At 40.3% G+C, this 17,330-nt stretch overlaps 1 protein-coding gene across 2 annotated transcripts; it reads left to right on the top strand.

The window, feature by feature from the left end:
- Positions 1 to 349: 349 nt before the first annotated feature.
- Positions 350 to 17,330, top strand: TMEM192 (transmembrane protein 192). 2 transcript variants are annotated; one of them, XM_021550255.4, is made up of 6 exons: positions 350 to 458; positions 3,308 to 3,454; positions 7,462 to 7,726; positions 9,680 to 9,814; positions 13,521 to 13,623; positions 15,758 to 17,330. In XM_021550255.4, the coding sequence occupies exons 1-6, from the start codon at positions 417 to 419 to the stop codon at positions 15,879 to 15,881; spliced, it is 816 nt and encodes a 271-aa protein (XP_021405930.1). In that variant the 5' UTR covers positions 350 to 416; the 3' UTR covers positions 15,882 to 17,330. The 2 variants fall into 2 exon arrangements, with proteins under 2 accessions (XP_021405930.1, XP_085434980.1); XM_085578854.1 differs by lacking the exon at positions 9,680 to 9,814.

Raw genomic sequence — 17,330 nt, forward strand, 5'->3', positions numbered from 1 at the left:
CGAGAGAACCGCACCGAGCACGGCCACGGGGCAGCGCCGCTCCCGGGGCGGGCTGGCGGCGCGGACCCGTGCCGGGGCGGCGGGACGGGAGCTCAGGCTGGGGCTGAGGCTGAGGCTGAGGCTGAGGCTGAGGCTGAGACCGAGACCCAGACCCAGACCCAGACCCAGACCCGGACCCGGACCCGGACCCGGACCCAGACCCAGACCCGTCCCCGGCCCCGGCCCGGCCCCGCGCCGGCAGGGCAGGGCCGCGCCCCGGGGCGGCGCTGGCGCGGCGCGGGCCCAATGGCGGCCGGGGCGCTGCCGGTGGGGCGGGGCGGGGCGGGGCGGCGTTGCCCGTGGCCAGCCCGTGGCGGCGGGGCCGCGCTGGGGGTGCCCATTAAACGCGGCCGGGGCGGCTGTGGCGGGAGGCGGCGATGGCGCTGGCGGCGGGGCGGCGGCGGCAGGACCTGGACAACGTGAGCGCGGCGGGCGGGAGCGGGGCCGCGGCCGCGGGGACCCCGCCCGGGTGAGCGGCCGCGCTGCCGCTGGGAGTGGGCGCCGCCGGGCGAGCGCCGTGTGCTCCGTGCGCTCCGTGCCCTCTTCCTTCCGCCTCTTCCGGGCTGTTTCCGTCCCGGCCGCCGCAGGCTTTGTCTGTTTTTTCCGGCGGCCGCCGCCGGCCCAGGCGCGTCCCCGGTGCCGCTCTCCGGAGCGAGGAGGCCGCCGCGGCCCCTTGCTCCCTGCGCTGCCCCTCCCAGCCGGGCTTGAAATATCTCCGAGGCGTTTGGGCCTGGCTTGTTTTTAATCGAGATTATTAGCCTCTATTCGGGGCTGCTCATGTGGTTGCTTCAGGTTTTCTGGGTTATTTTTCCACAGGCGGGTTACGTGCTGTTCGCTGGCATGACCACGGCGTTTTTGTGTTTGTTTGAATGTTTCTCCCCGCCCTAGCTGGAAGCCGGTGTGGGCAAGGCTTGCTGGCTGTGGCTTGTTGCTGCCTGCCCTTCTCCTGCTGGCTCTTGTGGAAGCGGTCACATGCTGGAAGTGGATCAGGGAGCCAAGAGGCTAAAGCTTTAACCTGTGCTCAGCAGCAGGGCCAAACAAGTCTGGATTTAAGGCATTTTGGCTTTTGACAACTGTGGTTTTGGCTCATCTTAATGAAATGAAACCTGTGTTTACTCCAGTTAGGAAGGACACTTATTGGATTTTCTTCATGACAGATTGACTTCATAGGATCATCATATCCTGTGCTTTAATTCCCCTCCTCTCCATGTTGTCTGTAATAAAATTTATTTAAAGAGATTATGTAATCTAGTGCTTCCTAATACTAGCTGTATTTTAGGCTACAAAGATGGACTGTAGCCAGTCTTGTGAGAAAGTAGCATGGTCAAAGCTCTGATAAAGTTTTGTCTGTGAAGGAGTGCCCTGATCCCTCATGGAAATAAGGGAATGGTGAAATACAGAAATGGTGAATCATTTGTTCCCATTAGACTAAGGATAGTGTCTTAAGAAGAATTGTTGGGTTTGTGGGACATGTGAGCTGTTAACCCCATTATTGATTCTGTGATCATAGAATGGTTTGGGTTGAAGGTTCTTTAAAAATCTATTTCCAACCCCCCCTGCCATGGGCAGGAACACTTTCCACTAGACCAGCTTGTTCAAAAGCCAAGCCAGCCTGGCCTTGAGCACTTCCAGGAATAGGGCATCTGTAGCTTTACCAGGCAACTGTTCCAGTGTCTCTCCACCCTCATGATAATCAATTTTTTACTGATGTGTAATCTGAAAAATTAGGTAAGATGCCTTGGCTGCTGGAGTGTTGGTCCTTGCTTTCAGTGCTTAAAATTACACCTGTCCTGTGAAAATGGGTGAAGGAGGGCTAGCGGGCATCTTTGCTCTCATGCTTCTGGATTTTATATCAGTGACATAAGAGGAATGTCATTTGTAAACATTTAGGTGTGCAGTAAAAGGTCATTTTACCAGGCAGGTATTTCAGTAAGGGTCATTTTCAGTCCAAGACTGGGCTAATTAAAAGGTATCTAATAGCTGAGGGTGGTCTGTTCACACTCCTCTATGGTAGGGCAAGTGTATTGTTCATGGTTCTAAAAGAAAACTGGTTGTTGACTGAAATAACTCTTTATGACTATTTCCTTCACTTTAGGCAGTTGTCTGCAGGTGAAATTACACTTGGGAGACAGTCTACATTGTCCTCATTGACATGAGGTATAAACCTAGGTGTAATCCCTCTCTTCCTGTGTTAGTGTCTAGAAGGATGGAATGTTTCATTTGTCTTGAGGCTTATGCTGCTTTTTCTCATGGCAAAGAGAAGTCCTCAGTTTATAAATCAGAAAATAGTCTGGTGAAATGTGGCACATCTGAATAGTCAGAAGTCTGGAGTGGGATGGGGTCTGCCCTTGTCTTCTTCTGGGCTCTGGTTGGTATATGAAAAAGAGCAGTCAAAACTTGAGTGGAAATCTTGAGTTGTTTTCTCTTCTGAGGCAAAGGACATAACAGGATGCTAAAGAGAAAATGTAGCAGTTGGCCATCATAGTGCCTTGTGTATGTTTCACTTAATATGTATTGAATGGCCTTGTCCTGGCCTGAAAGGAGCAGGGATGCACAGCTGTGGGGGAAGTTCCTTGTCCAAAGTTTTTCCCTTCACTTGTACTTAGTTTTATCTTCTACTTAGTAAAAGACACTATATTTGAACTGAATGTGAAGGCAAATAACTAATACTTGGCTCCAATGTGACAAGGGCAGGCTGCATTCTCTCTAGTGTAGGCAGTGCCTTGCTCAACACTTTGGTAGCGTCTTCTTGCCTCTATGAACTGCTGCTTCTTTCCTGCCTGAGTTGAGCTCTAGTTACTTCTGCAGGTGTTTTGACATGTCAGTAGTATTAGAGGTTGAATACTCAAAACTGTTACTGTTACACTGCAGCTTTGTTGTTGCCTCCAACTGCAGTTGGACAAAACTAAGAACAACAAAGAATTTTGCAGTAGCTGTATAAAGCATGTGAGAAAGACTTCGTTATTTTTTCCCATGTTCCTGACATCTCTCGGGTCTGAAGCTCAGATACTTGTTATACATTTTTAAAACTGAAGTTCCTGAAGGCTCAGTGTGATACTAGGAAGTAGATTAGTGCTGGATTCCTCAGGGACAGAGTTCTCACATGTGATGAATGTTTACCAAGAGTTTAAGAGGTTTCTCAAGATACTAACCTAGTGGGGTTTTCCTCCCTCAAGGCTTGATTTGCTCACAGAAAATTCCTAAACTTCTGTGCTTTACTTTTAGAGCTTACCTTAGAGCTATTGTTTGCCTTCCCCTTCTGTTCCAGGGTTCCTTGGAAATAACACAGAGTTTGGAAGATGATCCTCTACTGGATGCACCACTCATTTCGTCTCATGCATTGCATTCCCAATTGAGGCCAAGATTTCATGCTATCCCAGCAGTTCTCCTTGCCAATTTCCTGGTGCTAATACATGTAAGTTTAAGAAGCATGATTTCCCTAAGAGACTTGCTATCTCTCTTCTGAATCCTTCAGAATCCACTGTTCATGTGAGAGAATTTGGATGATATGACAGTGAAGTGCATACACTGGCTGATCTTCCAAACCAGTGAGGTCCACTTTACCAATAAATTTTGATAGTGTATATGCTATCAAATACTTTCTGTCTTCTCATTCTGGTTGTTGGTGCTGGGACATGTCTTGTTAGGAGGAAGAGCATTTTAAATAGTAGTTCTTCTATGCTGTTGAAAATGTAATTAAAAAATATTATTGCCACAGAAGTGCTATACTAGTTACAGAGGGCTGAGAAAATTTTGATGCTATGCCTTCTGAGAGCCAACCTAATTTCAGAGATAAGGTAACTAAACCAGTAAAGCTGAACTTGCTTAGGGGGTGTTGATTGGTAGTGGATGGAGAGAGAAAGTAATCCAAATGTTGTTTCCTGCTCTTGCTTCTGGAGGTTAAGAGCAAAAAGCACAAATACTGAACAGTATCTAGGCATTTATGGAGGCTGGTAGACAGAAGCAGAGGGAGTCCTGCCTAGTAATGAGTTACTCCTTGATAAGCTGAAGGGGCTTGTTTTTGCTTGTGAGTCTGTGGCAACTAGATAGGAAGAAGGCTGAAGAGCTCCGAGCCTGAGATCTGACTGAAGTGCCACTTTCATGTCTTTTAGGGACATGGGTTAGTGGGGATGTGGTAGTGCTAAGTAAAGGGTGGACTTGGTGATCTTAAGGGTCTATAGTACCATTAAGTTCTATAGTACCACTGGCATGAGCTATTTTATAGCTTAATTTGATTCTCAAACAAAAAATGCAGTGCCCAGTGCACTTGAAACATGCTCTCTGCCAGGACTTTAAAAGCACATACCAGTCTCTAAGGTCTCTCTTTCGGCAGCTGCATGAAGTTGTTCAATGTGCTTTAGCCTTCTAATTTTAGGAGTAGCTGCTTTTTGGGCCTTGCAGTAGTATCAGGAAATGCTCCCCTGGCTGTCACCTAGACTTAAAAAAACCCTCTGCTGTTCAGCTGAGTAGATTACAAAATTCCAAATGGAAACCATGTATCCAGCCATATTCCCTTCCCCTGCCGGAAGAACTCTGTGCCATTCCCCTTATAGAAGGCACTTGAAATCTGCTGTTGGTAATAGAGCAGTGACTATTTTTCTGCTAAGCCTTGGGGTTTTGCTATCTACTACCATAACTGATGCAGCCAACTGTCAGTCACCCAGATCCTAGGAAACTGCTACGTATTCTCCTCCCACCTTTTCCTCTCTCCTGCGAATAGAGCGAAGCATGATTAGGTGAAATGGGAAAACTCCTGTGGCATCTGTCAACACACATTTTCACAGTTAAGTCTTGTTGCTGTTGCTGAGCCTGCTTTAGTGACCAGTTGGTTCTTGGAACAAAATGGAGAAATACCCTTTTCTGTTGGCAAAACAGCATTGTAATTGCTACCTTGAGTGGCACTGTCTCTCTCACTAAAAAGATTGGTGGGCAAAACAAGTTTAATGGATTTCCTTCCCCTGTGCTTCTGCAAACATGCATTAATCTTGTGGAATGTGTAGAGAGGCCAGGGTAGTTTCTGACGCATAGCCTGCCAAAGGGGTAAATGTCCTGGAGAAGTTAAGACATCATAGTATTATGCAGTAGAGCTGTAATGCATCTCTAAAGCAATTTGTATGTAATTTGGAGTATTTATTCTCCACCTCCCTGTGCCAAGAAATGGAGTTAGGTAGCAAAATAGCTGCTGTGATGCAGCTGCCCAGTTACATATAATTCTGGAAAGTGGGTAGGATATGCTGAACTATGGAGGGACTGGGTTTTTAAGTGCCTTTCCTTTTGCTAAGCTTTGCTTTTCTGGAGGCTGGAGAGCAATGTGAAGTGTACAGGCTAGAAATAATTTCTTTATATTAATCCTGTCTTTCCTTAATCATTTGTGTGTGTCCACATACACAAAATTGAACTTAAATACTACTCTTTATAAGAATAACTTTCTGTATGTAAAAATATGTGGGGGATGAAACACCTACTATTGAACTGCCTAACAATGCAAGCAAAACATATTTCATAAATACCACTCTAAATGCCAGCTTCCTGTTTCCTCTTGTATACACTGCTGTAGTAGTTTAGTAGAGATGTAATGCTAGGTCATTCCTACATGCATTAGTTTGATATAGCCATTTTCTTTACTGAAATGTATTCCTAATACCTGGAAGGATAGAATTAATTGTATCATTATTGTAAATTGGCAAACCAAACAGTAAACAGATGAAGTAAAATAGCTGAATTTTTCTTAGCTTTGTAAGAAAAGGTGGTAAAATAATAGATTAAACAAATTATAAACCTGCCTCTTATTTAACTACTGCATCTAGCAACTTAACTGATCTTTAGATAATGTGGTATTTAATTTGTGTTTGAAGTAATGATTTTATGAATAATGTGGGGTACGCTCCATTTTGGTTTGGGTTTCTGTCCTTCTGCCTTCTATCCTATCTGTCTTCTGTAATGTCTTTAAGTATTGACAGTTGTGTGAAAAGTATTCCCCTTTCTTGCTCCCTTCCCAATTACCTTCCTCTGGTCACAATCTGAGCAAGCTAAGGGCATTTTGTCTCAAAAATAATTAAGTGGTTCTGACAAGTTAATTTCTGTGAAGAGTGTTGCTTGAGAAAGTACAAAAATAGGAAATATAAATTCAAGAGGGTGGAAAGGGGGCAGTGGGATCTTAAATACTCATAGAATTAAATATGGAAACAAAGGCAGCAAATGAAAATTGGGTGCTTTCCTCTGTCCTCAATTCTGATGTGCTGTTTCTGCCAGTTTTGACATGCAGAACATCTGACACTTCTTTTTTTAAGCTAAGTGTATTAGAACTCATTTGTAGACTTGAGACAAATTGATTTTTTTTCTGTTTTGTATATTAATAACTCTCCATTTATTTCTGTATTTGTGGGAGTTGTTTTTCTTTACAGTTCTGTTTTAAAAGTATTCCTCTGTTCTGTAGAATGAACCAGGATGAGAAAGTATAACATTGTTCTTGTTCACTGAATGAACACAGTAGAGAAAATATTTTCTGTGACAAAACTCTATAAATATTAAGAAATCCCTGTGTATACAAACACTACAGGTAACATGCATCAACAGCTTTGTTTTCTAATTGGCCTAAAGATTGCTGATGTTCACTGCTGATGCTGAAAATTTGGAGGAGAGTCTAGAAGACAGGAAAAGTTATGGCATAATGGCAGTAGTCTGAAAGGATAAATATATAGACAATCTGACTATATATGCAATCTGACTAATAATCTGTCTGTTTTTTCTGACATAAGTAAAAAGGTAAAATGATTGCCAATGATTACCAATTGGCAAAGATGCCTACCCAGTGTTAATAATTCACTTTAAGTTTCTCTGATTCACTTTTTTAAAGTTAACCTGGAGATGATATTCAGTGTCTGTAGGAAGGCATTGATTTTCACTTAGGAAATGTCAATTTCAGGAAATATGGACTGTACCGACAAGAGCTGATCCCACAGAGCAGCATTAAGTGTAATTGAATGAGTCTAAAAAGACGTGATTTCTCTTTTATAGGAGCATAAGTCAAGTTTTCTTTGAAGTAAAAAGGCATAGAAAGGAGGGTCCAGAAATGAAATAAATTCACTATAAAGACTCAAGGAGTGGTGAAATTGATTTAGTAGAAATTCTGGGAAGGGTGACAATTACAGCTCTGTTCTGCTGGGGACTGGTTGCCCTCCTGGAAGTCAATCTTACTACTTAGCAATTTCAGTCATCTGTATGTTCCCAGAGTGGCATGTAGTGGTTGTATCGAGTGTCTAATGTTTTATGTTAACCCAACTCTAAAAAAATCAATTTAGAAAGTAATGCATAATGAATTAACTACGTAATCCTGGACTTGTGTTTCAGGTTTTTTTTTTTTTCCACACATATAGCTAAATGTTGACTTTAAAGATTTTTCTCTCTTCCTTTATCTTCCAGGTTGCTTTTGTTGTTTTAGCATTTTTAGCAGCTATGTTTTGCTCTTACCCCAATCCAAACCAAGATAAGTGCCCTGGAAACTACACTCACCCACTTAAAGTGCAGACTGTCATAATAATTGCAAAAATAGTTCTGTGGATTCTGCATGTCTGTTTTGAACAATACGTGCATCACCACCACAGCAGAGTCAGAAGAAGAGGTTACTTCTCCATATACCAAGCAACAAGACATCTGAAAAGACTTCCACTGCTAATCCATGCCACAGGTGAACTTGGATTTTTTTCCATCTAAAGCTTTAAACTGTGACACAGTAAAAGACTGAGCAGTTTTGATATAATTGTATGTTATATATTATGAACTTTTATGAACCTGTCTGTGAGCACTTACAAATTGTCCTTTAGTCAGATGACCCTCAGATGATCTTTCTGGTCTGCCAGATGCAGGTTGTAAGGAACTCTTTGTAGTGCAAAAATGCTCACTGCTGTGAGGTTGAGTAAAACATTAGGCATTAGCATTTAGTCTTCAGCCATGAAATATTCAGTCAGCAAGGTCTGTGTTTGACTGCTAGTGATCTTGATTTCTGTATTCATTTGTCTGGTTGGATATGTGGTAAGACTGCTAGGCTTTCCAGGAAGTGCGCTGCTCTTCTCTTTTCAAGCTCAGCAATCCACATAGAAATAGATGAATTGTTTGTTGCCCAACAGCTGTCTGAATTCAGTGAAATAACCAATTTTCTGACCTTCACTGAGGATGTGTAACATTCAGCTCTTTATCTGGCTGCCCTTTTTCTACTTTCTATGGACAAAAGGTGGTGTATAGGAGTGATTTAACTATATTTTTAAGTTGCATCTCGGGCAAGTTTAGCTGTAAAATGTTGGTGCAGCTTTTCTTTAAATCATTTTCAGATCTGAAACCCATCTAACTTAAGGGGATTTTTCCTACAAATAGCAGTGGAAAAGGGCAGAGCGATGGCTTTTACAGTATTTTTGCCTCTTATAAAACCACCTCCCTCCTGGATTAGATATTTTTTTTCACCAGAATTAGAAAGTAAAATGGTCCTGTTCTTTGTAAGAACCTAGCTTTCTTTCCACACAGTCCTTAAAAGAGCTAAGTCAGCTTGATAAATGTGCAACACTTCAGGCTCTGGCCACTAGATAGAGCTCTGAAGATATAAAAGTGTTTGGAGTGTAGTGACAAAAGCAGGCTACAGGAGGCTTAATGATGTAAAAGGGTTATTTCTGCCTGTTGCAGTGTAATTGGCAATACTTTGCCCCTGGTTTCAGTCTTAGATGGAGCCCACTTCTCCCCTACTAGACAAACTCTGGGCTTTTGTGAATGTTCAGATGCAATCAGGTGTGTGCTTTAGAATTTTGATCATCTGTTGTTCAGAAGGTGGTTCTTCCATTACTGCAAGCTTCCTGCCATGGTAATGACTGCTGATACCACTTCCTTCACTTGACTGACACAGTAGGAAAGAGAACTGCACAGTTCCCTAGTTACATTAAGGGTCTTTATAAATTTAGTTCTTTATCCAGACACTCGTCAGACACATTTTTACAGGAAGGAAGAAAACACTTCACACTCAGTATCAGGAAAGATTTTTAGGCTTGTAACTCAGTATCTTTTCTCCTGACTAATTGTACTAATTTCAATTAAATTTCCAGTGATATTCAAGTATTAAGATAAATAGCAAGTGGAAGCCCATGCAAGTAGGCTTTGAAGGAAGGTGGTTAGGGTTTTTTTTCCTCTATTAGCCTAATTTAAATATATTTTAAATCCACTACTTGAAGGAAAGTACTCCCTCATTTTCACCTGACTTACATGATCTCTTAGGAATTGAAGGAATTAGTAAGATGGATAGCATCAACAAAGCCAGAAGCTGTTTAAGCCCATGTACCTATTTTAGGTATTTCTAGTCTGTTTCTTCCACTCTTGTTTTTTTTAGTCAAAAGAATTTATAAGAAAACTCATAATTGTCTACCATTACAGGCATATGCTGAAATAAAACCTCATTTTTCTACCAGCAGGTATAAGCTTGCACGTTAAGGAAATTAGCTGAAGGGGCAAGCATGATATGAAATGGAAAAGCATTACTGCAGCCTAATGCAGATACTGGGCATGAGAAAGCATTAATTAATTTTCAGTAAAAAAAATTATTTTAAAATTAGTTTTACTAATAAAATCAGTAAATCTTTAAAATATAATATTTGTTTTCTAGGTAATACGGCCCTGCTCTTGATTCTGTCGGTGCAGCATTCCTTTCCTGATCACAGCAAAGTGTACTTGTATCTTATCCTGGGAGTCCTGAGCCTGGAGATGATTAGTTCCCTGACATGCTTAGTGATTTACACAGGTGAGAGAGGCAAGCTTAGCCTTCTTGTGTGATGTTCATTATAGCTGGTACTCAGCTGTTTGTTTGCCCTCACAGTAGTTCACTTGGGGTACCCCAAGGCATTTAACTGCCATTATAAATACAAAACGATTCTGTGCTTGTAGAAGGAGAACTAAGGCAAATCCAAAACAAATTGGGAAAGGTTGTCAGGCTTGATTTGGTTCCAAGGGCTGCTAAACGAAGGGCTGCTCTGTGTTATCTCAAAGCTGTTAATCCAGTGAAGTGGCAATAAATGCCTAATTAATTCAGAAAGTGTCCTGTGAACAGGTTTGTCTGTTTATCAGTGTTTCTGAAATGTATGCACCACAAGCTGTGAAGCAGTAAGAGCTAGCTGGCTTAGTCAGAACTGTGTACAGGATTTACATGTGGGGTTTGCGTACCTGATTGTGTGATTGTGCCTTATTCAGCCTCTTCCTCTTTCCCTGGTCCCACCCCAAAGTCTTCAGTTACTCTTTGATACTAAAATGGAATATTCCTTCTAATGAATTCTTAAAAGATGCACGGGTTTTGGGAGCTGTGATGATATGTGTAGTGCTTTATAAAACTGTGAGGCTTTGTGCTATCACTGCTGGTTTGTAAGGTTGTCTGCTTTAGGTCTGGTATAACTTATGAAAACTTCATAAAACACTTGCCTTTAAACTTTGCAAAACTATCTAAAATGTTGATAAACAAATGCTTAAAAGAAAACTTTGGTGTGTTCACAGTAATGCAATGGCACACAGAGAAATACTGCCATGTAGCTTGTTCATCTGGGAAATAAAAAGTATTCCGAGTATCCTACAGCAGTATCAAAAATGTGCCAAGAAATAAGGTCCCAGCCCTCAACTATGTCTTTGTCTTAAAAGTGTGCAGAAGGCTGAATGCTGCAGGCTTGTCAGGTTTTCCCCTCAATGGCTCATGGCTCAAGTAGACTGACTGTCCTCTGGAAGAATAAAGGCAGTGATGAGGGAATGTAATCATGGCAGTGCTAGAAAACTATTCCAAGAATGCTAGAGATCATGCCTTCTTTGCATACGCATACTTACTTTCCTGGGAAACTCGAGAAATAAGAGATAAATTGTAAAACTTTAATAGAATGTCAGGAATTCCAGAGAAATGCTATTTCTAGCCCTGAGGCCTGCTGAGCTCAGAGCTACATTGTGTGACTCTTACCTTGACCGAAAAGGTTAAGTGCAAAAAAGATGACCTGCATAGTAGTAAGGTCTGAGCTTGTATTTCTGTAAGAAATCTCAAACTATTTTTCTGCTTATTTGTTACCAGAAGGGTATTGTTTCCTGACTAGTACTTATGCCAGTTCCTGTGACCTTCATATTCATTAACCAGTGTTTCTGCTGTCACTATTGGTTTGTAAGGTTGTCTGCTTTAGGTTTGGTGTAATTTATGAAGACTTAATAAAACACTTGCCTTTAAATTTTGCAAAACTATCTAAAATGTTGATAAATAAATGCATATACGAGGAAGTTGTGGGCTGCAGTGTTGCACTTTGTAGCTCAAAGAGGTTTGAAGAAGGGTCCAGTGAATCCTGGAACTAAGGGGAAGATTTGTGTTGCTAGGAAGGAGTAAGTGTGTTATACCAACAGCTGCCTTATCTCTTGAACAGCCCCAAATCAACATAAAACTCATTCTCTAAAGCTAGGGTTAATTTTTATGTGGCTTTACACCTGCTGCAAGATGAGGAAAACTTCCAGTCACCCTAAGTTGCTTTTTCCAGTGGGTAGTGTAATTTATTATCTTATTTTCCATGCCAATGCTTGTTTAGGTAAACTGAGAGATTGCTTGCCTGTCTGTCTTATCTGTAGTGGTGGATTTTAAGGTTTTTTTAAAATTCTAATATTAAAGCTGTATTGAGGCAAAACAAATGTATTTGGCCAATTTTGAAAATAGCCTGAGAATCTGTAGTAATAATGACATTCAGATGGGTTTTTGCTCTTAGAGCAGACAGAGTATGTGCCTGGGTAGAAGCATGAAGCTTCTTTAATGGAACAGTTTTAAGGGCAGCCCTCTGCTGAGGTTTAGAATTTCCCTCTTCAAGGCAAGCATTGAAGCAATATCTTGGCAGATACTGCTCAGATAGTATCAGCTGAGCAACAATGGGGTGACTAAGGTCACTAAAAACTAGTTTTTAGTTTTACACTAAAAACTACTGGCTCACCCTTTTTTGTATTAGTATGTTACTCCTAATTTTGGAGAGAAGGCAGCACCAGTTCACATAGTTTTTTCACAGTGAAGTAATTATTTAAGTATTAGAATGAGACATAAATGCTTATCAGTAGAAGGTTGTACCTGACATTTTCTGCTAAATAATTCTGTCTCACAAATCGGAGATACCTGATTGTAATTCTAGATATTTCTCTTGCTTATTGGACCTGTTTGTGGATTGTATGATAGACAATGTCCTGTGAAGGACTACTGCCTTCCTTAAAATCATCTCCATGTAGCAATGTGTGTATATAGCTGTAGGATGCAGAGGCAGAGATTCATAAATCTACAAGGAATTGCTGTGACTGACCTATAATAGACTTGACATATATAAATTGTTCAAGTGAGGTAAAAGTGCATGGAATGAAGTACAATATAGACAGCTCTAAATGTCAGCTTACTATTCTAAGTTTTTTACTGCTAGGATAGGGAGTAAAGCTTTAAAAGACTTACTAAATATATGTATTTAATTACTTTCTCACATACCTCTAACATCACTTGAATAAAAGACCAACATTCCCACAAACAACACATGTTGAGAATTCCACATCCATTCCTTTGTGGTTTTAGTTGTAGAGAAATACCATCATAGAAATAACTAACCTTTGAGCCTAACTCGTAGCTAACCTCTGGAGGGTCTTAGCATTGTTTTAGCAGGGTGGCCTGTAATAAACCCCATAATAGTACTGACTTGTAAGGACACTCCTCCTCTGTTGCAGTAGTGTGGATTTCTCACAGAGCTGCGCTGTAATGTTTTTTGTGGCATTAGATGTATTATTTCACAAGTAGCCCTTAATACAGAGTCCCAAATGCATACTCTGGATATTTTGATATTTTCTCTGAATCAGTATCTGACATTGAATGGCTTTAAATATTTTCAGCTTCCTTTTTGAAATAATGCAGAGAGTGCCTACAACTTTTCCCACCCATACATCTGTTAAATTGAGCCTTAAACTTTATTCACAGGTGCCCAGGAATGACTTTTGGGTTCGATAGCCAAGACTGCTAGGTTCACAGTGGCTTTCTGTAGCAAGTCTGCTCTAGTCTGAGCAGGCAAACAAGCGGCTGCTTTATTGCAGCTAGTCGTTAAAGTATTTATTGAAGAGCTTAAGCTAGAAGTTCTAAACCAGATACCAGTACAAAACTTCTCACTGGTTTTTTATGGCATATTACTTAGTTTTGCCTGAACTTGGAGACTGAATCTTGGTACCCCCTATAAAAGGCAACTAAGGTTTCACCCTCTCTTAGGTGGCAGATTAAACTTTGCAGATGTTAAGAAGTATGTTCAAGCTTCCCCATTCAGGTCTGCTTTTGCTTTTCCGTTTCTCAGATTCCTTTGTTGTCTTTCCATCTCTCATCCTAAGGTAATCTTAGGATCATCTGTTACAGATTTTTATAACTTGGACTCTGATGTTAAAGCTTTGAGTTATTTTCTGGTTTCTAACTAATTAATAAAACTTTCTTGCAGTGAAAATAAGCAACTTCAATCGTGCCAAGCCAAGACCTGACATAATTGAAGAAGAAAAATTGTATGCCTACCCTAGTCACATTACCTCAGAAGTTGGATTCAGGTGAGAATTCTGTATTCATTTTATGCCATGTTCAACCATGATCTATAGGTAACATGAATGCAATTCCATGATTTTCTGTAGACTTCATACAATTTTAAACCTGTCAGCTAAACCAGAGGTAGGAGTAACAGTTCTGAAGGAACTATGCATAAGCCTCCAATTTTAGATGCACAGATGAGATGCAGCAGGAGAAAGTCTTGTACTTTCTCCATAGTAAATGAGAATTCACTGTGATACAGAAATCCTCAAACATAAGGATGGAGGTGATTTAACCATTTATGAAATGGCTGTGCTTAATCTGGTTTAATTAATTTTATATGATGTTTTAGGAGAGACACTGTTGTCTTACTGTTACTTAAAAAGGAACTTTTAAGGTGTGTAGAGCATTTAAGGAGTAAGGAAGGTCTCAGTGAGAGTAGAAGCTGTCCAACAGTAACTGAAACTGTCCCAGGCGCTGAGACTTATCTCTGTGTACCTGCCAACTGCCCAAATGCTGAAATCAGTCTGGTATGACTTAATAAAAACTAGTAATTTAAAATAACCTAGATTTCTGTATAAGAATTGGTGATTTTTCTCATATACTATGACTTGCTTCTATATGTGCTGCCTTCATGAAAGGTTGACTAATGAGAGGTGACTAATACTTTGGGACTTCCCCTGGTATCACAAGTGCAGCATGCACATGCTTTTATGGAAGTTGGAAGTAGATGTTCAGGATACAGGAAGGATTTAGAGTTGTCTTGAATTTTGATACCAGGTCTGACTTCCATTTTGATATAAAAACCATGGTGATTGTATGGTGGACCTCATTTCTTTCTCATTCATCTTCTCCCCTGAGAAATTCTCAAATGCCCAGGGAATGTGCCTGCAACAATGACCAGCTGAGGAACAGACTCTGCTTATTTTTGATTAAAGAGTGCAAACTTCCTGTGAGAACTGATTGCAAAACCGTTATTTTAATTTAGCTCTATACAACTCTGACTCTCTTTCCCTTGGGAGTTAACATCTATTGAAAAGTGAATCCTGTCAGCCCTTCAGCTGACCTTGTTAGAAGAATGTTTTTTGAATATCATGACCTCTGCAACCTAAGTTACTGATCTGGAGCCTTACATTGGTAGTGCACGTTACTGGTTAAGGTTGCAAGTTTTCTGTTTACAAAACTTGTGTTCTTTACTTTTTCCAGTTTAACTACAGTAAGGTTTTTTTATTGGATCTAAGCTTTTTTTCACTCAATATCCTTCTCAACGCTTTCTAAGAACTATGAAATGGGCAGTGTTCCTCTACAAAATGTTGTAAAGCTGAGGAACAACTTTCTCAGTACTAAGATGCTCACAAGTGTACACAGAGGGCAGATTCCCAAGTCAGCTGAGAAGAAATAACATGTAAGGAAAGAGTAGGCTACACTCCCACATTTGGTACTTCATCTTGCTGTAGCTTAAAAATTCCTAATAGATTTGACAAAATTATTTCATCTTTTTTTTTTTTTCTCAATTAAGTAAGCTTTATGTAAATATTTCAGTGTTACTGTTGGAGTTAAAATGAGAGCTATCTGGAAGTTGGATATATTTTAAGGGGGGAGGGTAGTTGTACACAAGGTTGTAGATCTGAAGTAGCACAACTTTTTGGTACTGGTACTATCATGGTATGTGACAAATACTAGATGTATATAGTAGCACATAATGTATGCTACTCCACATTAATCAAGGGATTTCTGTCTTGAACAGCTTATGATCTCCCACAGCTAAACAACAGTATTATGCCTGCTCAAAACAAGTTTCCTAATGTGTGTGGGAAAGGTTCCATGGTTCTTAATATAATTCTAGCATGTTGTCTGTCTTGGTCTTTTAAACAGTAAGATCCTCGTTCTGTGACTATCTAGCGGGAAGTATGTAGCTCAGTTGTGTATACATGGCATGAAGTTCAGCCAGACTTTCTCTTCCTACCTTCTCATGCAAAATAGAGTTAGATCTATAGGTGTTGTAGATTGCCTCTCCCCTCAAAAATTAGTTGATCCCAGCAAAAGTGAAACTAAAGGAAACAACTATTTAAGTATGTGTTAATTAGCTCTGACATTTCACATACTGAAAGGCTTCTGTCATTTACTGAAACCCATATTTACTTTTCTTACTTCAAGGGAAAATTCCAGTTTAGAAGAGATAGTTGAGAAGCAAGGAGATGTAATAGAGTATCTTCAGCGACACAATGCACTGCTCAGCAAGAGACTGTTGGCATTAACATCTCAGCAAACCAAAACTTAGCAGCATTTGGGAAACTGCTGCTGGAGCTCTGGAGGGGAAGGTGAAGTCCAGACTGGTTTGTACAGATGTGACTCTTCAGTCATCTTTCATGTTTTGAAATAGAAGTTAAACTTGAAAGATAAGCTCTGCATATATTAAAGCCTGTTACAACTGGACACTCTGGCTGTCTTCAAATCATCAATTCTGGAAAAAAGTTGTGCAGCTTCAAGGATTTTTAATTCCTCGTAAGTTAAAGATGGACCTGAGTTAATGGTTTAACTTTGCCCAGTTGTTGCTATTATTTTGTACTGCTGTGTAACCATTAAGCTTCAGGCTACCAAAGTATTTTATATGTCTGGAGTACAATTTTTTTTTTTCTAGAAAAATCTGACTTTTCAAGGGATGTATATGCAGTTTCTATTGCTAAAGATGAGACTAGATGTCACTGATTCCCTTCACTTCCAGGGTAGAGGTGGATTACTTCAGTAATCCAACACAAGTACTTGTTTTCTAGATGTCTCCTTTTCTCCTTTGGCAGGTAAGTGGAGAAAGCTGGTATCCAACTTGGGATAAAAAAAAGTGGTGGGTGCCCTAAAACTGTAAATCTCACATACAAGTCTGTGGTACAAAAACCATGCTGTGATAAGCAATTGTTTAGAATTCTGGCTTTAAAGCTCTTAAGAGGGATCTTTAGGGCTGATGACTATCCCATTACTAGGACTTTGTGTTAGTAACAAGTCTCCTACTCTGCCAACTGAACTAACAAAGCAAAAATACTTAAGCATGAGCTTTTCCATTGACCTGGTAACTAACTTGTGTTGAATGCTTTTAAAGATGCTGTCAAAAGTGCTTGTTACATATTTGCTCTTCACTTTGGCCCTTCAAGTAAATCAGCATCTTGATTCAAATGTTGAAATGGAAGACAGAAAGGTCTTTTAGAAGTTGAAGAAACAAGAATTCTTGGTTTTAATCTATGGTGAATTAAGGCTGGTGACAGAAACATTTTGTTTTGGGTACTATTTTGTCTACCAGTATAGACAAAGAATTATTTTAGAAGCCAATACCTCTCTGGGGATAGGGTAATCACAAATCAAAACTGGAAGAAGGCTCTTAAGAGGAGTAGTCTTTTAGTTCAATATATGAAAGGAAAATGAATTCATCCTACTTTGGTGTTAAGGCACAACTTTAGAAGTACCTAGACAGTTTAGTGTGCAACAAATATGGGGGTTGTGTCATTCAAAGAAAAACAAATATTGGAGGCTTTGCTGCTATCCAACACTAGACTGTTCTCCTTAGCTGTTGTTTCTTGAAAATGCAGCCAGAATTTTATAGTATACATATATGGAATAAAGTTATTTGTTTTTAGAACTCAGGTTTTGATGTGACTCTGTATGTCAATTTATATAAATTTCTATGAAAAGCAGTAAAATGTGACTGTGAAATTCATGCACAATAAATGCAACCAAGGAA

This window comes from Lonchura striata, chromosome 4, assembly GCF_050655825.1.
Source record: "Lonchura striata isolate lonStrDom1 chromosome 4, ASM5065582v1, whole genome shotgun sequence".
NCBI lineage: Eukaryota > Metazoa > Chordata > Aves > Passeriformes > Estrildidae > Lonchura > Lonchura striata.

Bases quoted from the DNA above. Each gene is read 5' to 3' on its own strand.
- TMEM192 (XM_021550255.4), top strand. From the start codon at position 417: ATGGCGCTGGCGGCGGGGCGGCGGCGGCAGGACCTGGACAAC. The intron at 459-3,307 runs GTGAGCGCGGCG...CTTCTGTTCCAG, and splicing joins GGCGGCAGGACCTGGACAAC to GGTTCCTTGGAAATAACACA. The intron at 9,815-13,520 runs GTGAGAGAGGCA...ACTTTCTTGCAG, and splicing joins ATGCTTAGTGATTTACACAG to TGAAAATAAGCAACTTCAAT.